The 23069-nt window shown below is 44.7% G+C and overlaps 1 protein-coding gene across 1 annotated transcript in view; it reads right to left on the reverse strand.

Moving 5' to 3' along the window:
• LOC147604730 (DNA mismatch repair protein) overlaps positions 1-14979 on the reverse strand; it is a 30467-nt gene extending 15488 nt beyond the window's left edge. The window contains exon 1 of the mRNA XM_086794620.1: positions 14760-14979. Within this exon, the coding sequence (XP_086650746.1) occupies positions 14760-14850 (91 nt within the window). The 5' untranslated portion in view covers positions 14851-14979. The remainder of the gene's footprint in view (positions 1-14759) is intronic.
• Positions 14980-23069: the final 8090 nt, after the last annotated feature.

The raw sequence follows: 23069 nt of genomic DNA on the forward strand, positions 1-23069 counted from the left end.
CCATTTTCGGGCATGTACACGGAGGCACAAGTCCCAACGGAAAACCAAGTCTACAGTATCACATGAGTGGCATCAATCCCCGGCATAAACAACTGCCATGGACACCAGTTCCAATGTACATACATGATAAGAAAGCACGGGTGGACCAAATGGTGACAAGAAATCATTAAATGGTTGCCAAGTTGGGGCTAGTACCCAAAAACCCCATGACTTATGCCACTTGATTGGTGCTCCTGATGCGCGGCAAAAAACCTCCATCGCCTCTACAAATCTCTGTAGATTCTCCACATCTCCTGCAAGAAAGGCTAGTGTGTCGTCTGCAAACTCTAAGTCCTGCAGCTCCTCTTGTGTGCGGAGGGGAAGATGCAATCCCTGAAGCCCGGTCTCCTCGGCGAAGAGAAACTACTCATGGCCTCGGCGAGGAAGAGGTAAGGTGCCAAAGGACAGCCCTATTGAACCGAGCGGGAGAGGGGGAATCTGTCGCCATGGGCTCCCTGAATGAGAACCTGGCTGTGTGAGGCTGAGTAAAGTCTTGAGACTCCACGAATCCACTCCATGGGGAATCCCATCTGGCTCATAGTGCCCTCCAGAAAGCTCCAATCCACCCTATCATAAGCTTTCTCAAAGTCTAGAAGTAGCACAATGAGGTCCTGATGTCTGTTGTCGCCTCCTAAAATGTAAAGATGTCAAAAATGCTCTGATCCTATCACCACCCTCCTTGGGAATCAAGTGAATCAAGCCCTCTAAGAGCCTCTTTGACATGGCACCTGCAATCATGATCTCATTGAAGGTAGCTCGAAGGCTACCTTTGTCACCATTTGGCCACCCAATTAGCCCACCCATGCTTTCTCATCATGCATGTACATTGGACTATTTCATAGCAGTTATATATGACGGGGATTGATGCCACTCATGTGATAATGTGGAATTGGCTTTCCGTTGGGACTTGTGCCTCTGTGTACATGCTCGGAAATGCCTGGTGGATTGGTGTTCTATTGGGTCTAGTACCTCGTATACTTGCTTGGAGCACGTCTATTTTGGTAGTCTCATGAACGAGGATTGTCCATACCAATGCTGCATGTGCTTGCAATTGAAATTGCATGCTGTTTTCAAGCTTGCTTAACCAATGTGTAGTTCCAGGTAAGGGGATGCCCGCCCGTGAATCGTGCATGTGGGTCTGCTGACATGGTTATGTGGCATGTGACAGGTGGTAAGTATTGGTCATAAACCTAGCCTTAGGAATTAGCACTAATTTATAAGTGAGTGTATACACACTTCATTAAGTTCTGGGCGACCAAAACCCACTTATAAATTATGACCAGCCCTGTGTTCACACACACTGATGTCCCAAGGTGGACAAAACCCACCACCCAAACCTTATCCCCTTTTGTACAAAGGGAGCAACTAGCCATGTGTCCGTTCTAGCTTGCACCACAAAGCACCTACCTAACACCTAGAGTAGACAACTCACCATCTCACTCTTCCCTCTCTCAAATAAAGTAGGTGCCTCCTTCATGAATCTTCCTTGGCTGTATTTTCTGCACTATCTCCTTCCCAACTCCATATCCAAGCTTGCTAGGGTGTTTTCCAAGCTTCCAAGAGTGTTTCCAGGTGCTATACACTCTCCCACACACTCCTAATGACTGAAATTCAGTAAAAGAGCTCTCACTTTTGCTGTAATTTCTGGTCTTTTGCTGAAAACCCTGATTTCAGTCTTCCTTTCTCAAGTTGAACCATAGGGGAAGCTTTCCCAAGGTTCCCTCCATCCTCTTGCAGACTTTTGTCGCGAAGGATTGCGACAAATCGAAGATTTCAACACTCCAAGCACTTCCATCGGGAAGACTTCCATTGTCATCGACTCTACTTGCAATTGGTAAGCTTTTATGCTTAAATATGGAAGCAAGTAGTAGAAGGAAGGAACCAGTCTCGAAGATCACATATCCTCTGTAGTGTTCTCTTGTCCTACATGCTCTCTTGCATATTGTGTTAGCAGTCATCTCCTGTCTGTATATTTACACCAGGGCCTCTGTTGTGGGTGTGCCCGCCCGATTTAGGTGTTTTCTCATTTTTCCCCTCTCCATATTTTTCCCTATTTTTTATGTTGTGTGGAGGGTCGTCGGCTGCCCACCTGCCTCTGCGTGGTATCCAACTAGCTGGCCGACTCGGGTACTGCTAGCCAACAAGTCTTCTGCAGCCGACTTGGATTGCTGCCTGCTGGTCGGGTACCTCCAGGTAGCTGTCGACCGTCTCTATAGCAGGCCGACTCCTTGTAGGGGCCATATAAAATGGCCCCTTGGCCCCCCACTCACTGTATTCAGTCACTGGGATTTTCTTGTGTATATATAGCAAAGTTATATGCTTCTCTCTCTCCCTCCTTATTGCTGTTTTTTTCTGCTGCAGTGCACTTGCTCTTGAGTTTTCAGATTTTGTCTTCATCTCCGCTGCATATTTTGACATGGTATCAGAGCTCTGGGGTCTTGATAAATCTTGGGAACTGTGTGAGCAAGAGGGGGGCTGTTTTGTTGCAGATTGGTGGACTGTTCTGGACCGTTCGGGAAGAGGAGAAGCAAGAGGAAGGCGGGCTGATTTGCTGGACAGCCACTTGCAAGTTTAAGTAGTTCTTTTTTCCCACCTACCCACCCTTTTCAGTTACACTCCCGCAATGGCAGATCTACTTGAGATGGCTGAGAAGCATGTGAAGATCCGAACACTCCCCATGTTCCCAGTGGACCGTCAGTTGGACGGGAACAACTACGGCATATGAAAGGTAATGATGGAATCTGTTTTGGAGTCTTACGACCTTGCTGATTTCATTGTTGTTGGGGTTCCACGGCCGTAGTTAAGAGGAAGGGGAGTTACCCTCAATTCGGAAGGAACGCAAGGCACAGGCACAGGGTCGTGTCAATGCCAGGGTCGTGTCAATGCCAGGGTCCGTTCTTTCAGTTTCCTCAACTGCACACCGCAGGTTATCAATCATATCAAGCATATGACGCTGGCCAGAGGTATATGGCAGCATTTGGCTTCTGTCTATAATAGGGTATCACCCATGAAGAGGATCTCCATGGAAGTGCAGATGCGGGTGATGAATCCTGCAAAGTCATTGACGATGTGGGAGCACATTAACAAGCTGCAGGCTCTTCAATAGGAAGTTCTTCAAGCTGGGAAAGAGATATCATCGAACGATATGGCCATCACGTTGCTGTGGCATTTGCCCTCTCAGTACTCAGCATTCTACTCTTCTTTGATTACTAGTTGGCAGGCTCAACACCATCACATGGGAGGAGCTTGTGCCCATGGTCTTGGACGAGAAGGAAAGATTCACGAACCCTCCACAAGGCGGAGGTTCGGAGGTCATGAGAAAAATTGAAGGCCGAGAGGACCTGCAATGATTGTGGCGAGAAAGGCCACTATTGGAGGAAGTGTCCTAAGCGGACTGGGAAGAGTGTTGATTCTTCAGCTTCAGCTGCAAAGACTCCAGCCTTTGTGCACTTAGAGATGATGGACTCGGATACTTCATCTTCTTCGAGCAAGGAGGCAGTTGGCTTCACCACAAAGGATACTCGGGAGTGGATTCTCGACAGCGGTGCTTCCAAGCACATGACTCCTTCCCGTGACTTCTTTTTGGATCTGAAACGGCAGTCGGGTCGCATTTTCATTGGCGACAATTCCACAATTCCGATACACAGTGAGGGCCGAATGGAGATCATTCCCGACGGCAAGGGGGGTAAGCATTCCTCTCGTATTCTTTACGTCCTAGCACTTGGTTTTCATCTATTGTCAGTGCATTAGGTATGCAAGACTGGCTTCCGGGTGGAGTTTGAGGAGTTCAGTAGCTCTACGGGACCGCGAGACCGGCCAAGTTGTTTGGGAAGGCGGCGTGGAGAATGGTATCTACAAACTCTCCACACTCTCCTCATTGACAGGTTTTCAGGTTGGTGACTTGTTTCGGTTTGGCCACTTAATGTGGATGGGCTGCGGCAAGCTTTTCAAGGCCAGATGGTGGTTGGCTTGTCAGATGTTGGCAGCAGGCAAGGACATTGCAGTTCTTGCATACGTGGTAAGCAGCACAAGGAATCCTTTCCGAAGCAGGCTTCCAGGCAAGTTTTGAAACCGTTGGAGTTGGTTCACACTGACTTGTGTGGACCTATGCAGACACCATCATTGGGAGGATCTCTATATTTCATGCTGCTTGTTGATGTTTGTTCCAAATTCACATGGGTCTATTTCCTTTCTCAGAAGGACCAAACCATTGCTCGGTTCAAGGAGTGGCATGTGATGGTGGAGAAAGAGTCTAGATTGCAGGTAAAGACTCTCCGGGCTGATAAAGGAGGTGAATTCTCTTCAAATGCTTTCGTAAGATTTTGTGCAGATCATGGCATCAACAGGGAACTGGCCAATACAGGTTCGCCATCACAGAATGGAGTTGTAGAACGCAAGAACAGGACTGTGGTGGAGATGGCGAGGACGATGCTAGAGCATCGTGATCTTCCTTGTCCACTTTGGGAAGAGGCTGTGGCTACGGCTGTCCATATCCTCAACCGATCTCCGACAACTTCAGTACCTAACATGACTCCCTTTGAGGCATACTTTGGCAAGAAACCTGATGTCTCCCATTTCCGTGTGTTTGGGAGCGATGCGCATGTACACATTCCGAAGAAGCAGAGGGGGGAGCTCGACTCCAAGTCCCAAAAGCTTATATTTGTGGGATATAACTCTCTGTCATGTGCATGATCAATGCCATGTACTTTCTCAGGGCTAATCCAAAAGGGGGCAGCCAGTAAAAGATGAGTAGAACCAGAATTTAGGAGCCTCAGGTGCAGAATCTGTGGTGGACTTGGAGCAAGGCATGGGGATCATGGAGGAGGATGCTGTCGGCTGGTTCCAGAGGGCTGTCGGCTGATTCCAGAGAGCCAAGGGGCTGGAGCGCATCAAGAAAGACAAGGCGGCTGATAAAGGGGGCTTGTGTTTTTGTATTTATGCCAAGGCTGCTGGCCGACTGCTGGTCGGCCAGCTCTCCAAAGGATCCAAGGCCTATAAATAGGCACTCATGCTCATTGTTCTAGCCATTCAACCCTCTAGGGGTTTGGGTCAGTAGGAGTCCCATAGGGGGACTTGTACTATAGTAATATATTGAATTTCCAGCATCTCTCTCTCTCTCTCTCTCTACTCTCTCTCTATATCTGCGTTTTGCATCAGATGGTTTCCAGGAGTGTTTAGGGCTGAAAGAAGACCCCCAGAGCTTCCGCGTGTTACATTGGTATCAGAGGATCAGTCTCAGCAAAGCTAAACACTGAATCAGTCCCATATGATGGTGTACAGGTCCAAGGTACAAGAAAGTACATGGATATTAAGCCCAAGGCAAGGAACACATAATCGGGAAGAGCTCCCAGGAGGTTTGTTGGTGGTGTTCCACAAAGCCAGAGGGGATGGCAGTCCTATGAGCCAGATAGGTTCTCGGGTAACGGTCCCAAGGGAGGATTATCCTCCAAAGGGTGATGTGAGAGTGCCAGACTCATTTCTCAGGAATGAAAACCAAGACAATGTTCAGAGTCAGGGCAGGAATGGATTGTGGACTAGATGAAACAGATGCATAGATCTTCGTCTGAGACAGAGTGGTTTGGAGAACAGGCTGGGCTTTCAGAGAAAAAGGTTGCCAGGGATGGATGGATGGCAGGGGGACTTCGGGAAAAGGATTGGGATGATGACAGTCATCCAAGAGGAGGTTGGATTCCCGTCATCAAGTTTAGCAGAGGGGGATGTCATGTGCATGATCAATGCCATGTACTTTCTCAGGGCTAATCCAAAAGGGGGCAGCCAGTAAAAGATGAGTAGAACCAGAATTTAGGAGCCTCAGGTGCAGAATCTGTGCCAAGGGGCTGGAGCGCATCAAGAAAGACAAGGCGGCTGATAAAGGGGCTTGCGTTTTTGTATTTATGCCAAGGCTGCTGGTGGTCGGCCAGCTCTCCAAAGGATCCAAGCCTATAAATAGACACTCATGCTCATTGTTCTAGCCATTCAACCCTCTAGGGGTTTGGGTCAGTAGGAGTCCCATAGGGGGACAGTTTTGGGTGTTATTCACCTTTTATTCAAGGCAGCCTAGGGCTGTGTGTAAGAGTACCTTTTTGTACTATAGTAATATACTGAATTTCCAGCATATCTCTCTCTCTCTCTCTCTCTCTCTACTCTCCTCTATATCTGCGTTTTGCATCAAATGGTTTCCAGGAGTGTTTAGGGCTGAAAAGAGACCCCCAGAGCTTCCGCGTGTTACACTCTCTTTCCAAGGGATACAGGTTGTTTGATCCAGAGAGGAATGAGATTGTTGTCAGCAGGGATGTGGTCTTTGATGAGCATATTCCGGTTTCCATTGTTCATGAGCCGCCACTCCTTGGAGACCCAGAGGATTCTAATGATGATTCCCAGTCTATTGTTCCAGCTGGACAACCACAGTCAGTTCAAGAGGTTGAGCCCCCGCGGGGGCAGGAGGCTCCGCGTTCTGTTCGAGTACCCAAGTGGTTAGTGGACACCCTTCGGGCATCAAGTGTCACGGAGCTTCCCTCCGAATGGACCACAGAGGACGTACCTCGAAGATCGCACAAAGTTCGTGACAAAAGTCATTCAGCGGAGCTTTTACAGGTAAACTATGCTTTGCTGTCTCGTATCATGCAAGACAAAGAGCCCACTTCCATCAAGGAAGCCCTTGCACAGGATACTTGGAGGAAAGCCATGCAGGTGGAACTGGATGCCATCGAGAAGAAGAACACTTGGGTGTTGGTACCGAGGCCGTCAAAACGGTCAGTCATTGGTGTCAAATGGGTCTTTAAGACCAAATATGCGTAAGATGGGTCGGTGGACAAACACAAAGCCAGACTCGTGGCTAAGGGTTATGCTCAGCGGCCAAGCATCGACTATGAGGATACCTTTGCACCGCAACGAGGATAACCACGATTCGGACCGTTCTTGCCCTTGCTTCTTCTTAGAGGTAGCCTGTGTATCAGATGGATGTCAAATATGCGTTCCTTAATGGTGACTTGCAGGAGGAGGTTTATGTTGAGCAGCCTCCAAACTTTGTGGTTCCAGGATTAGAAGGGATGGTTTACAAGTTAAGGAAGGCATTGTATGGTCTTAAACAATGCTCCCAGGGCTTGGAATCAGAAGATTGATTCCTTCTTTCTTCGGACTGGATTTCAGAGATCGGTTGCAAATCCCAACCTGTATCTCTTTCGGGAACGCGGCATGGTTACGTTAATCATCCTTTATGTGGATGATCTCATTCTCACCCGCAGTCATGTGGAGCACATTGGAGTGACGAAGGCTGCCTTGTCAAAGGAGTTTGAGATGACCGACTTAGGCTTACTCCACTTCTTTTTGGGATTGGAGATCTGGCAGACCCAGAGGGGGTTTTTTGTCTCTCAACAGCGGTATGTTCATGAGTTGCTTGAGGCCTTTGGGATGGAGAACTACAAGCCTATTACGTCGCCAATGGACCCGAACACAAAGCTGACAGTGAATGATCCTTGTGAGCCAATTGATGCCTCTCTGTATCGGAAGCTGGTTGGTTCATTGATCTGGTTACTGAACACCAGATTGGACTTGAGCTTTTCCGTGGGGCTATTGAGCTCATTCACGCAGACGCCGTTGAAGTCTCATTGGGACGCAGGATTGTGAATCTTGCGGTATCTACAGGGTACGAAGGATCTTGGACTCTTCTACACAGGAGAGGTATTGATGGATGGTGTCAGACTCCACGGATGGAGTGACTCGGATTGGGGAGGAGATCCAGACACGAGGAGATCCACATCAGGCTACAGTTTTTCCCTCGGCTCAGGAGCGGTTTCATGGAGCAATAAGAGGCAGCCAACTATTGCCTTATCATCGACAAGAGGCAAAGTACCAGGCTGCTTGTGGTGCTACTTGCGAGGTTGTGTGGCTGCGGAGGTTGCTTGATGAGATTGGGTTTCCACAGGAGGAGCCCACAGTCATCCAGTGCGATAACCAGAGCTGTATAGCTATTGCTTGGAACCCGGTCTTCCATGCCCGGACCAAGCACATAGAGATACAATATCACTTTGTACGTGAGAAGATCTTGGCTGGTGACATCTTGCTTCTTTATTGTTGGACGAAGGACAATGCGGCGGACCTCTTCACGAAGTCTCTACCTCAGGCTATGCTCCAGCAGCACTCCAGCTCACTGGGGTTAGTTCCACATCCAGGAGCTGAGAGGGGGTGTTAGCAATCATCTCCTGTCTACATATTTACACCACGGCCTCTGTTGTGGGTGTGCCCGCCCGATTTAGGTGTTTTCTCATTTTTCCCCACTCTCCGTATTTTTCCCTATTTTTTATGTTGTGTGGAGGGCTGTCGGCTACCCACCTGCCTCTGTGTGGTATCCAACTAGACTCTCAGAGCTGGCCGACTCAGGTACTGCTGGCCGACAGGTCTTCTGCAGAGCCAACTTGGATTGCTGCTAGTCGGGTACCTCCAGGTAGCTATCGACTGTCTCTACAACAGGCCGATTGCTTGTAGGGACCATATAAATGGCCCCTTGGCCCCCCACTTATTGTATTCAGTCACCGGGATTTTCTTGTGTATATATAGCAGAGTTATACGCTTCTCTCTCTCCCTCTCTATTGCTGTGTTTTTCTGCAATGCACTTGCTCGAGTTTTCAGATTTTGTCTTCATCTCCGCTGCATATTCTGACAGATTGTTGCTACTATGTGTTGGTGGAACAATAGAGAGCAGATGGTAGGAAACATGGGCACTTGAGAGGGTAGTGTGAGTTGCAAGTCTATACCGACAATCACATTGCTTGCTATACTGTATTCATATGCATTGGTGTGGAAATCTGGTCAGAAATTCCCATGACACTATGTACTTGATTCTCCCAAGATCAAAATACTTTATGAGGGAGAGGCCAGCTATTCCAGCTCATTGTGCGTCTCTTGTCAATTCAGCAAATTACTTCTTGTATTGAGCATGTTGTCCATTAAATCTTGGTGTATTTAAGTGTATTGATTAGCATTGTGTTCAACCAAGTTACAACCTTCCATGAGGTCCCAATATCGAAGAAAGAAGGAGACTGGAAGCCCGTCTGCCCCCGAGCATTTGCCCCTGGGAAGTGTCGTCAATGCCTCCGCTAACTCCTCTGCAATAAATGGTGTCAATAAGAATAACCGAAGAGAAGAGGGAACCACCTCCCTCGTATGCCACCAGACCCTCTCGTGTGCGTCCACCACCTTTGAAGATGTTGGGACACCAATGAGGAGGGATTGAAAAAAGTATGTGGCAATGGCTCTCACCTGGGGGGGGGGGGGGGATCTGAAACAATAGCTCCATCCTGGCCACGCAACCTGTGAATACCGTCTCCCCTCCTATGGGGTCCGGATATCTCAAAGAAATCCCATGTGACTCTATCGCCTGCCTGAGTCCAGAAAGAGGCCTGGCATGATACCTATACTCCGCCCTCCTCTCCTCTATGGATCTAATCTCCGTGCAAGCGGCAACAAGCTGACTCCCGATCCACTGGCTATCCAGGGACCTCTCCTAAAGCCGATGTAAAGAGGCAAGACTCCTCTTCAAACTCCTCTCCTACTCTCGAAGACCCTCTAATCAACTCTAGGCGGCCTCTTGCAAGAAACTGTTGATCTCCCCTAAGCCCTCATCCAGTGTGCGCACAGCAGAGCTTGAAAGAAAATCCAATCCCACTCATATCTGCTCTATCCTGCTTCATATCTCGGAGTTCTAGATGAGGTTGTCTGGAATCCTCCAGCTCAAATGCATGTCATGCCTCCACGGGTCCTCTAAGGACAAAATAACCTGGGCATGCCAAAATACCAATCATACCCCCTCGACTGCAAGCCCACTCATCAACATAAAAACTATCAAGTCTAGAGAGGTTGGGGCCGGTGCTCCTCCTATCCAATCTCGAGAAGCAAAGGCTCTCAGGGCTACGCCCAAACTCTGGAAGATGCCAAGGGTCCTGTCCCCTGACTGCAAGAATCATCTCCTCCCAAGCTGAGTACTCTACTCCTGAAAGTGTGGCCGTGACACCTCCAAGTCTATCCTCTGCTGCCTCTATCATGTTAAAGTTACCGCCCAAGCACCAAAAGTCCACCTAAGAGAGGGCCTGCCATACTGAGCTCCAGAAGAGGGCTCTACTTGCAACAGCGTTCGGCGTTCGGAGCATAAATGTTGAGGAAGCCAACGCTATTCTCTCCAATAGTAATGGTAATCCACTGTGCCCGCCCCGGGACAATGACTCCTGAGCCAGTCACTCTGCTGGTAGCAGCTCCTCACTGACAAAAATACACACCCCTCCCTGCGTCCCTAAGGGACCAAAGGATGGGGACTAGAAAGTATGACTCCTGCCTGGAAGAATCTTCCCGCATCTGCAGGTGCACCCCTCTGAGAGATGATGCTCCTGGAGGAGAAAGCAAACCAACCAACTCCTCAAAAATAAGCCTCATGGACAAAGTGAGAGAAGTGTGGAAGTTGAGGTAGGATTCTGGAAGATATTGTAGCATCAATGTTACCCTCATTTTTGGATTGGTACATAGTCTCCGATACATCCCATGCACACTGGGAGGTTTTACATGAACAGATGTGAGGAATAATGAATCTCTTTAGTGACAAAAAGATCAAGTCCGTAGCCCAAGTATCACATGCATCCCATCTGCGTTATTCCTGAGTGACAACTAAAAAAGCTGATGCCTGTTGAGCATTCCTGCCAGGAGTTGCAGGGGCAATGTCTGCAAGTCTAGGCTCATCACCAATGACAAACCCCCAAAGGCTTTTGCCCACCCGCAAGTTCTTGACCATAAAACTCCACAAGGAGTAGTCGGTGCCATCCAACTTATCCTCCTGTGAGAGTACACCAAATACATCTGTTGTGTTTTGTGCCATTAATACAAATGCACAAATTACAAAGAGGCTCAAAAATAATCTTTATGCAACCAAAAATGCACTGTTGTGCAATATCAAGCCCAAAATGCATAAACTGCCAGTAAGCTACAGTCACCTGTGCTATGGTTGCTTGTACCTGCTGCAATGAACTGAAGAAAAGAATGAAAATAGCCTCAAATTTCACTTACAAATGCAATTAGTCAGCTTCGAGTAGTATAGATTGACCAATGTCGAAAGACAATGGAAGCCCCAAATTTTTGTTGTAAAAATCCAATGTATGTGTATTGTAAGGCACCTTTAGCAAGTACAACAGATACAAATATTGATTCAACTGGACAAGAGTCACGTATAGTCTCACAGCACAAGTACAGCTGTGCAGGATGATGATGTGTGGCACTATACGGACAGGTCGATTTCAATTCAGAGTTGTACAAACAGAACCAGGGCAGCAAGGTGACCACACGTGTGAAGGCAAAAATCAGTTAGGGTTTGGTTGTACAATTGCATGGGCACGTCGTACAGTACAAATAGAGAGCAAATTAGGATTTTTGGCGATGGACAGCGGCTCGCTGAGCTACTATGTAGTATCCTAAATGGACTGATTTGACCTGAATCTATACAAAAACCCTAAAACAGGCTGAAACCCTAAAACGGGCTCTGATACCAATTGTTGGCACACGGGAGGAATAGGGCTAGGGTTAGGACAACAGTGGGAGAAGTAGTTGCACGTATATTGATAATAAGTGAAATGAAGTACAAGTAGAACTTATAATGAAAGCCCTAGTTTAAGTGTCCTTTCACACTAGGTGTCCACGGGGGAAAACCCATTGGGATAAAAGTGCCCTTGGAGTTATCTCCTATTCACATGCAACACTGCATATTTGCATACCTTCACTTTTCACTCCCAAACGGATGGGCACAATGAGGCTGTAAATTCAGCTGTGTTGGATCTCCTCAAATGCTATGTTGCAGATCAAAAAACAGCTTGGGAGAGAAGTATCTACTGCTAGTAGAGTTTGCATGTAGCAACACAGTGCATGCCTCCACGGGAAAGGCCATGTTTGAGATTGTATATGGCAAAGTGATATTGCCACCTATCCTACACACTAAGTATGAGATCTTTGCAGCTGATGAATGTCAGAGATCTTGATGTTGCCTTTGCACAAGTGCGGACAGCCATTGCTCGTTCACAGGATAAGCATGAGAGGGCTGCCGACAAGCATAGAAGAGAGGTGGACATCAAAGAGAATGATTGGGCATTGCTGAAATTTGAGAAAGCAAGACTCTGTAAGAGGCTAGAAAAGGAGGGAGCTTGCCCTAAGCTCTCTACCAGGTATTACAGGTGATCAAGCAAATCAACAAGGTTGCTTTCAGGGTTCCATTGCCTGATCGTTGAAGGATTCACAATGCCTTTCATGTGAGTCTATTGTGGAAGTATGTGGGACCAGGACTGAAAGAGCCTGTCTCACAAAAGAGGTTGATGAGCTAGAGGAAGTTCTTCAACCGGAGCAGATTGTTTCACCAGGAGTGCAAGCTACATACTAATAACCTTTCCAAGTGATATCTTGTAAAGTTCAAGAACTATTTGTCTATCTATGCAAAATGGGTTGATGAAGACTACGTCAAAGATTACCCACAGCTTCTTCAGGCGTATTTCGAGGCTTTTCACTTGAGGTCAACTGTTTAGAAGCCAGGAGGGATGTCACCGTTTGGCCGCCCAAGTGGTGCGGCGTGCCAAGATACGGGAGGCCAAGGAGCTTCGTGTCACCCGTACTGAGGCCAGGACTCATGTCACCTACGGGAGGTCATGCCTCCATGTCACTTGTAGTGTGGCCAGGACGTGGAACCCACAGCTACTTCCATGCTTGAAAAGACCTACTATGTACAAGTTCCAAGAACAGGCGATATATCCATTGCATAATGCACGTGCACGCATCTCTCCTTTCTTGAAACTGATTTTGCGTGACTTGTTTTCGTGTGACTACCTGCTATGACGTGTCTAGTTCACACGCAAGCTTTGGTCCCGAGCACTGGCCAATGGGCGGTGCCCCAGCTTAAATGAAGTGTCAACAGCAAAGGTTATAAAACCTTTACAAGAATAAACAAAGGTTTAAGTGACTACTTACCACCTATTCACATGTCACAAACCCATGTCAAAATATAGGGCACCCGCATGGTTCACGAGTGGGCGTCCAACAGTGGGCACCTCCCTAGGCCATTTAAACCCCCAAGTGGCCCTCTTTAATAAGGGGTATTTTATTAAGGTCCCCACCTTCACTAAAGGTGGGATTCCCCCCATGTGTCAAAGGGGAAATGGACCCCTTTCCACCTCTCCACCAACTTCTCCCAACGAGTCTTTGGTTCCCTCTCTCTCACACACACATTTGAAGCCGGCGCATCCTTTCTTTGCCCCCATCTGCACGTCGACTACTGTACTTGCAAGTATACTTGTTGGAAACTCTACTGTACCTGCAATACCGGCTAAAAACTCTTCTGTACCTGTAGTATCTGCTGAAACCCTACTGTGCCTGCGAGTATGCCTGCTGGAAAGCCTCTGTACCTGCAGTACCATCTGGAAACCCTATTGTACCTACAGTACCTGCTGAAACCCTACTGTACCTGCAAGTATACCTGCTGGAAACCCTACTGTGTACCTGTAGTACTGGCTTGAAACTCTACTATACCTGCAGTACCTGCTGAAACCCTACTGTACCTGCAAGTACACCTGCTGGAAACCCTATTGTACCTGCAGTACCACCTGGAAACCAACTGTACCTGCTGTACTTACAGTCTCTCTGCGAGGGTGTGAGCAGGCTCTAGTACAAGAGCGCATGTTTGTACTTTGTCTCAAAACTACAGTTTTGCGTTAACTCCCTTCCAGGTGTATGAGACCAGTGGCCAAGCTACTTTGACTCGTTCGACAAGTCCGCCGTCAACAATCTACTCCGACACACTTTTGTTTGGGTGACTTGTCTTCATATTTGCATTACATTGGATTATCCAGCTGGCAAGCCCTTGGAACTTTGTAACGATTAAAATACTCCAATAAGATACTTCAATACTGAGGGGGGGTTTGGCCTGTTTGCAGCCCCAATGGTGGTGTGTTGTGCAGTGCTTGTCACTTTAAATTATCTTCTGCAATGATGTATCTTTTAGTTGTTTTGGGCATTGTGTGGCTATTACAATTTAAGTGTTGACGCGCGTATTGTTCACGAGACATTGCCCAAGGACGTTCACACCTAGCTCGTGTGGTTACAGCCTCACCGACCTCTCTCCCCCAAGTCTATGCATTATAGGAGGGGGGACTTAAACCCATAATTTAGCAAAAAAACATCGATGGGCCATGGCTCCTCAAGGGTGGGTCATGCAAGCACAAAAAGTTGATGGGGATGATAAGGTTGTATCATCATCATCCTATTAATGCAAGGTATCCAAGACCTGAACACAAGACTTGCTGATCCTTCTCTTTGAAAGTTGGAACCCTCCAGCTTCCCGATGTACCTCTAGTGCATCAAGTAAAATACCCTTCACGGCAAATGGTCCCTCTGGATGGGAACCTTTTTTGCTTTGCATGACTTTCCTCTAAGAGTTGGTTATACCTATTGGGTGCAGATGCATGGTCAATGCATGTTCTAGTTATTTAAATTTTGCATACATGGCCATGAGAGGGCCAAATGACAAAGCTGCCAAGCATCCATAATTATTTTCCGAATGATGAGATTTTTCCAAGGACTCAAAAAAACCATTTTTACAAGATAGAAAAACACGGAGAGGGGGGGGGGGGGGGCGGGCGGGCGTGTACTGTAGCTTTACGAAGAAAATTTCGGAATTGAAAGGGTGGTGGGAATCTCTCACACACAGAAGCCCGTCTTGATCATGAAGAGTTCCATGCACGCCCCGCAGACAGCTGACCCCGCCACCAGCTTAGCGTACCAAGCTCCGTGCTTCATTTCCTTCCCCTTTGAGGCACTGAGGGCTCGTTGGTGGATGTTTAAGGTAGCACACGAGTTGTCCGGCCGCCCAATGACCCAGTAACTTGGTGCCCAAACAGATCTGTCCAGGCTTGAGAGGTGTCGGTGCTATCAACAATGTCTAGATGTGCCCCTCTACATGGCCAAAAGTGTTATGTATGTAACAACATTACCACATGTTGATGAACCAATGCTCTAAGAACATTTCATCTTAGTGCATAAAACATGTAGTTTTGCGAAAAGCCGATCAGGTAGAGTATGATGCCCCCACTAGGGCAATGTGCATAACACTCCTAAACTTGTGTGGCTATCTATCTATATTACCAATTTGGTAACCTACATGACATAAAAGTTATTGCATCCCTAACATGGCATAGGATTATATCCCATGGGCCAAAGGAGTAACACACATAAGCACTTGGCTATTGAGAGAGCTAGACAATTATCCCATAAGTGTATGAATAAAAATAACACCGAAATCCTGTAGATGCATGAGAACTCAATGTTGAGCATAACTTGTGTGGGTCTGGATCTAGACTAGCTATTAGGTGGGTCTAGGGCTTCCGAGCTTGGTAAATTAATACCACGCATTGGTAAATTGATACTACTCGTGGTCTCGAAATCTAAAGGCCTTATGCTAAGGTGTTGCATGCAACTATCTCTCCCACTACAAGGGAATGACACCATACCTCTCATCATTGGTATCATCCATACATCTTTGACTTAGGCATTAATTACATGCTACCAAACCATAAGTTGCATGCTTACAAACTTAATTAGCAAACTATTATACTTATGTAGTTGACAACGTGGGCCCAATGCCCTCTTTCAAAATTCCCTACATAAATATAGGCATTAATTATATGCTACCAGAGCATAAGTTACATACTTACAAACTTAGTTATTAAACCATTAAACTTACGTAGTTGACAATGGACTGGACCCAATTAATTTGATGCCCTTCTCACTCCAACTTCTCAAGCAATGTAGTTGTTCCATGCCTCTCCATACATAGTTGTACTCATCTTGCGTATAAGCAAGTCTAGTTGTTTTCTTCTACACACATTCGTGAAAGATAATTGAGCACATATAGTACAACGCTATACATAAAAACATGGTGGAAATACGAGGGATTCACTTACGAAGTACGCACAAAAGCACCCAGTGCCCTCTCTCGTTGCCGAGATGAGAAGCCCTAAACCTTTGAGACACCCTTTAGATGTCTCCCATTGTTACTTTTATACTTGTCGAGGGTGTCAAGTATCTCAAACCTGGCCTTCCTCCCATTGTTGCTTATACTTGTCAAGAGTGTCAAGTATCTCAGCCGTGGCCTTTTTTCTAATCATCTTCATCAAGATACAAGGGCTTATTTTTCCCTATCTAATCACATCCCGTACTTTCAACTTTCAGTGGCTCATTGTGGCCATCATCCTCTTAAGCATCCACTTCCTACTAAACTCGACATCTTTGTTGGGCTACAGGAACTATTTATAGAGTAGGTGAAGGATGTAATTCCTCTTCTCATTAGGTTAGTGCTTCCACTTCATGAGGATATCGTGGCTAAAACTATATAGAGAAGAGACACCAACATCTGCATCATCCTTGATATGGATTTGTTCACCTAAATGAGCATTATCCTTGCATGTGAGATGAAGAAGAGAAGAGAAAAAAGAAGATGCAAGGGTCGATTAAGGAACATGCACTTAGCCAACCCTAAAAGGGTTAAGTCCTCGATGTGAAGCCGCTAAGGGGTTCACTCCACCACCTCTTGTGTCACCCAAGTGGAGCTTTCCTTGAGCTAGGTAGAGAGCAATGAGAGAAGGAGCTATGGAAAGCTCAACTCCTATCTCAATGCCTTCATGTGTGCAAGAGGGAGACAAAAAGAGAGACAAAGAAGAAGAAAAAGAAGAGGGAGAAAAGATAGGACAAGCACACACTCACAATCAAGCAAGCATGCATGCATCAACACACAAGCTCACCAACATAGACACAAGAGAGCAAGAGGAAAGAAGAAGAAGACTCAATTGTGATAATGGGATTGTATATTGTTTTCATATTTTATAAGTCACTTATATACATGAGCTCTCTTTTTACAATGGTTGGCCACCCATTTACGATTGGGGGCCCAAAACTTTTTCTTGAGCTCTCATGGCCGGCATTACGCATGTCATAAGCTCTGTCATTCCATATCTTTTTACATGAAGCGCTTAGTGTAGTCTTGCATAAAAATAAATTACATGAAGTGTAACCACACCTATGTGTCTATTACATAAAAAACTTGTGGATATATTGCAGGTGGTGTACGTGGCATTGAGTAAAAGATGGGCCCATATAGAACTTTATTTCGATGAAAACTCCAACACATTGCTTTCTTCGACACTTATTTGTACACTTTCTTTGACTCTTACACATGATTTGAGATAGGATGTGTAACAAGGCTAGCCTGATAGTGTAGGTGTGAATGAAGTTGGGGTGTCCATGAGGATGGAAGAATCTAAAAAGAATTTATAGCAAACCCACACTCTCACAGGCCTTGATTACTTGAGAAAAACAATGTCTACTATAAACTCTGAAGAAAGAGCAAAAATCACTCAAAATTAATAGAACTCTATAAAATTAATCTCTAAACACATAAAAGATACTATCTATTGTCAGCACAAAGAAGGAGCAATTAGTCAAAAACTTGAAATGAAGAGCTGACTAGAATGCCTCCGTCTCGTAAAGTAGATCATGAGATCGAGTTAACCCCCCGATAGCCCAAAATGCATACAAAATGCCAGTCCCTGAAGCCATAGAACTTAAGGAGAGTTAAGACAACTGTTAGAGCAGCCAGTGTCTCACCTTGGGGTGCGCCCGTTCTCTTTCAAAAGAAGAAAGATGGAACACTAAGACTCTCTGTATTGACTACAGAGGATTAAATCAATTAACAATTAAAAATAAGTATCCTATTCCTAGGATTAGATCAATTAACAATTGAAAATAAGTATCATATTCCTAGGATTGATGAACTTCTGGATCGGTTAAGTGGGACCCAAATGTTCACAAAGATAGATCTCAAATCTGGGTACTACCAGAACAGAATCAAGGAATAGGACATCCCGAAGATAGCATTCAATACTCGCTATGGGCATTATGAGTTCACAGTCATGCCGTTTGGATTGACTAATGCCCCAATGATATTTAATTGTCTTATGTAGGATATTCTGAGAGAATACTTGGATGATTTTGTTCTTGTCTTCTTTGATGATATCTTGGTATACTCAAAGAATGTTGCAAATCATGAAGATCATGTGCGCAAGGTCTTGGAAATCCTAAGGAAACACCAACTCTTTGCAAAAAAGAGCAAGTGGAATACTTGGGATTCATAGTGTCAAAAGATGGGATTTCTCTTGACCCCGCAAAGATCCAAGCAGTCGTAGAATGGCCAGAACCTAAGACGGTAAAGGAAGTCGGAGGATTCCTAGGATTAATCGGATGGTATAGGATCTTTATGCCCAAGTATGCTCAGATAGCATCCCCTTTAACTAACCTTCTCAAGAAGATTACCCTTTTTCAGTGGACTGCTATGTGTCAGAGTGCCTTTGATAAGCTGAAGACAGCCTTAACCAACAGTGTCCTTAAATTGCCAAATTTTACCAAACCTTTTGAGGTAGTTACTGATGCCAGTGGGTTTGCCTTAGGCGGTGCTCTTATTATGCAGGAAGGTCATGCAGTGGGCTATGAATCTAGAAAACTCAGAACACATGAGAGAAATTATGTTGTCCATGACTTGGAGTTACTCTCAGTAGTTTATGCTCTGAAGTTGTGGAGACATTATCTTTTGGGACAGAGGTCCACCTTGATGATAGATCATCAAAGTCTGAAGTGGATCTTCACCCAAAGGGATCTCAACATGCATCAAAGGAGATGGATGCAGACCCTGTAGGAATTTGATTTTGAAATTAAATATCGGTTGGGGAAATCCATGCCTCTGATGCCATGCCTCAGATCCTCATACACACCCTCAAATATCAAATCCAAGTGGGTGTGGCATCCTAAATCCATGCCTCTGCCAATGCTTAAGTAGCAACAATGGAGGGTAGTAGCTTCCACTTTGACTTGTGTACCTATGACACCAACTCTAAAGCTTAAGTAGGAATGGAGAATAGTGCACCAAAACCACCTTCAAAAAAGTCAAAAGAGCCCGTGGACCACAAGCAAGAAGAGGCAATACTTTGCCCATGTGCAGGGGCCCGGCCATGCCATTGGATGGTCTTCTTAAGGGAACTCTAGTTCAAGGCTAGCAGGTTCCATGGGGTTGTTTTTGTTTTAACTACATTTGTGGAGATCGGTTGCATGTACAAAGATTTGTACATATCAGGGGGTTTATGACCTCTTTGGGTCCTTTTTTTTTGTTTGGCAGCGGGCAGACACCTCAAGGTGTGCCCTTTGTTTTACGTTGTTAACCTCTCAATTCTCCTCTTTTTTCTTATGGATTTGGAAGAGCATGTCGTGGGTGAGAAGTCCATAGTAGTGTTTTAGCTTGCTACCATTAAAGTAACCTTTCATCTTAAAACCATCTAGCATCTCTATCTTTACTAATCCTTGAGGAGCAATCTCTATCTTTACTAATCCTTGAGGAGCAATCTCTGTCACTCTATAGGGACCTTGGCATCTATACTTATGTTTTTGTTTGGTGTTCTTGACACTGTATATTAGTACCATGTTTCCTACCTCCATACACTTATCATTGAGGAGTTAGTCATCAAACCACTGCTTATACCTTAGTTTTTCAACCATCAACCCCTAAGTGGATCATAGTCTTTTCTCACTAAGTTGCTCTAAGGTAACTAACCTCTTCACGAGAGGGTTTCCTGTAAGGTTATGTCTGGCCATAATTCGGAGGCTTGGAACTAAGTGTTACATTGACATGACTGTGTCAAGCCCAAATTCTACCTGGAAAGGTGTGCTATTGATAGCCACCATGTATGCCGTGTGGTAGTGAGAATAAAGCACAAAGTCTTGTTTGTGCTTTTAGCTTGGACGTGGGTAGTAAGGTGTCAACTTTTTGTGCACCACTACAAGGAATTCCTTGAGTAAGAATGTTTATGCCAAAGGCAATATATATTGAATTTTCTTGAAGAGTTTGGTATATGAAAGATTGTAAGCTAATAGCTATGCCAATAGATGTGAATCAAAAGCTAAGTGGTGCAAAGCCCGGATATTTATTTAGAGATGTTACCTTATATTGCATACTAGTGGGCAAGCTTATCTACCTATCCATCACTATACCTGATATTGCATATAGTGTTGGTGTAGTTAGTCAGTTTAATGTAGGAACCTAGAAAACCTTGTTATAATGCAATGAAGAGAATCATAAGGTATGTGAAGACTACAGTGAATCACGAGGTATGTGAAGACTATGGTGAATCATGGTTTATTTTATGAAGGAGAAAAGAAATTGAGACCATAGGTATACAATGATTTAGATTGGGAAAGAGATCAAATTACAAGGAGAAGTGTGATAGGTATAGCATGTTCAGTTGGAAACATATTTATTTCTAGGCTTTCTAAGAAACAACCAACATGGGCTTTAAGCAATATAGAAGTTGAGTACAAAGGCATTGGCTTAAGCTTTGTGTAAGGTTTTATGGATGCTATCTTTACGTGACAATTTGGGTTTTGAAGTGGAGAAGCTAATACATGTGTTTTGAAGTGGAGAAGCTAATACATGTGTTTTGTGATAATGTTAGCTCGATTCAGGTGGCTAACAATCTGGTATTTCATGTGAGAACTAAACATGTGGAAGTACAATGTCATTATGTATGGGAGAAAGTGTTGGTAAAAGAAATTGATGTAATCTACATCAATACACATGATCAGATCTTAAGATAAAAGCTTTGAGCAGGGAGAAACATGAGATATTTAGATTTGAACTTGGAGTTCAAGATATAAACTTCCTTCTAAGAAGGAGTGTTGGAGAAGCAAAAGCAATTTCATGTGATGGACATATACATATTGACAATGTCTTATAATGATGAGAGTCATTGAGTAACCTTAGAATGGCAAATAATTTAAATATTTATATAATGGATCATTGGGTAGACCTTAGAGTGAGTGTAGAGAGTAAAATAAGGTGACATTATGCATAAAAATGAGTTATGTATTAATTTTTAAAAATTTTATCATAGCTGCTATTACTGATAATTTTTAAAATTTTTGGAAAGAATAAGACTTTATAATACAATTATGATAGATTAACTATCATTGGACCTAAATCCAATTTATGGAATTAAATCATAAGTTTACTATAATGTTATTAGCATATAAGCATAAAAAAGCCATTTTCTAACCTCTAGCTTAACTAGCATAGAGTTTGATTTTTGAATTGAGAATTTATCAACAATGAGAAGCATCCATTTGAATAAGAATTAGTCATAGGAATGACCATTCTTTTGGGGAGAGAGAGATATACATAAAAAACATCCTAATTAAGCATAAATATAAAGTTTTTGTGATTAATCATTAGAATTCTTATAGAGAGCTTAATTTGCATTGAAACTTCTCAAGCTTGAGAGGGGTTGAGAAGTGAAATCATTGAGAATATTAAAGAAAACCATGGAATTACATCTTACCTCTTGATTTGAAACTTCTCAAGCTTGAGAGGGGTTGAGAAGTGAAATCATTGAGAATATTAAAGAAAACCATGGAATTACATCTTACCTCTTGATTTTTCTTGCTTCTTTCTCTTAGAAGGAAGCCCCCAACCAATCAATTGGTTTAGTGTGTTGAGAGGAAAGCTCCAAGAATTGTTGAAGAGAGAGAGAAGCTCCAATCTCTCCAAAAGTAGAGGATTTTTAAGGGATAATAGAAAATATGCTTATTTAAATGTAATACTAGTACGGTCTAGTTCACAGATGAAAATACAAAAGAATGAGGGTCTACTTATAGGTGAGGGAGGCCACTAACTGAGTCCAACTAAGTTCTAGAATTTTCCAGTTCCAGTTTGGTTGAATTTAGACAAGATTTGGACCAGTATAGCTCTCATTTTGATCCGATTTGGTCAAGGAGAGAGGAGAGAAAAATATCCTAATATTTTTGAATTAAAAACCTCCCCACACATGTGAAGGAGGTGCCTACTTCAAAGGTCTCCCCTTCCTTACCAAGGTGTCAAAAATTTATCATTCCTCTAAAATATCTTTTTTTAAAAGTAATATCTCATCATTTTTAACTAATAAACCTTGTACTCAGTCAACTCTTCATCTTATGTGAGCATTTACTCATTTTTGGGTATTTTCTTTTATTCATTGGATTTATCTCATCCCAACACTTGGATTGATCTTATTGGTCCATAGGAACCTTAACTAGACCATAATCCAAAAATTTCGAAAAAATCTTGACCCTTAGGCTAAGGTATTTTAAATCATTTTTAATTGATTCCTAATGCACTTTGAAGAATTTATTTTGAACTTTTGTTTCAGGGAAATATATTTTTGATATTTGGAGAATTTGTTTATCCAAAAATATCTTAATATTGAATTACCTCTCTTTAGAATTTTTCTTCTCTCTAGAAAAAAAACAAGGAAAAATAATATTTTCTTGTATTCAAAAATAGGGAATGATTCAGGGGATTGAAGTAAAGCTTATTCATTCTTCAGGCTGAGGAGGAATCTTACATCCTCTCCCTCTTGAAAAATGCAAGATGTCCCATCTCGTAAAGTGGGGGTAATCTTTCCCCAACTCTTCTTCCTTCTCCCAGGCCGGCCCTCCGTTATCCGCTGCTCTGCCGGCTGGCCAGCAAGGGAGGGGAAATTGGGTGGAAAGCTTGCCGGAAAGTTTGTCGGATGGCCCTCCGTGCCCTCCCTTGCCCTCGGTGCCCTCCCTTGCTGGCAAGGGAGGACGGGCCGGTCGAAAAGGATGGGGAGGGGGGGAAGTTTCCAAGGAGGGCACAGGGGGCGGGAAGTTTGGCTTTGCCACTTCCCCCCCTTCCCCTTTTGCCCTGGGCCAATCGGGGGGGGGGGGGGGGGGGCAAAGTTACCCCCCTCCCACCGCCGTTCCCTCCCTTGGCAGTTGGCAAGATAGGACCTTGGTGACCGTCAAGGTAGGGAAAGGGGGCAAAGTTTCCCCCTTGACCCCCCTTGCTAGCCTAGCTGTGCATTGCTTTATGGTTGGCCGATAAGGGGGCCATTAGAGGGCCCTCTCTCATGCCCCCCTGTTGC

The sequence above is a fragment of the Cibotium barometz genome, chromosome 61 (genome assembly GCF_041138505.1).
Source record: "Cibotium barometz isolate CiBa-2024 chromosome 61, ASM4113850v1, whole genome shotgun sequence".
NCBI lineage: Eukaryota > Viridiplantae > Streptophyta > Polypodiopsida > Cyatheales > Cibotiaceae > Cibotium > Cibotium barometz.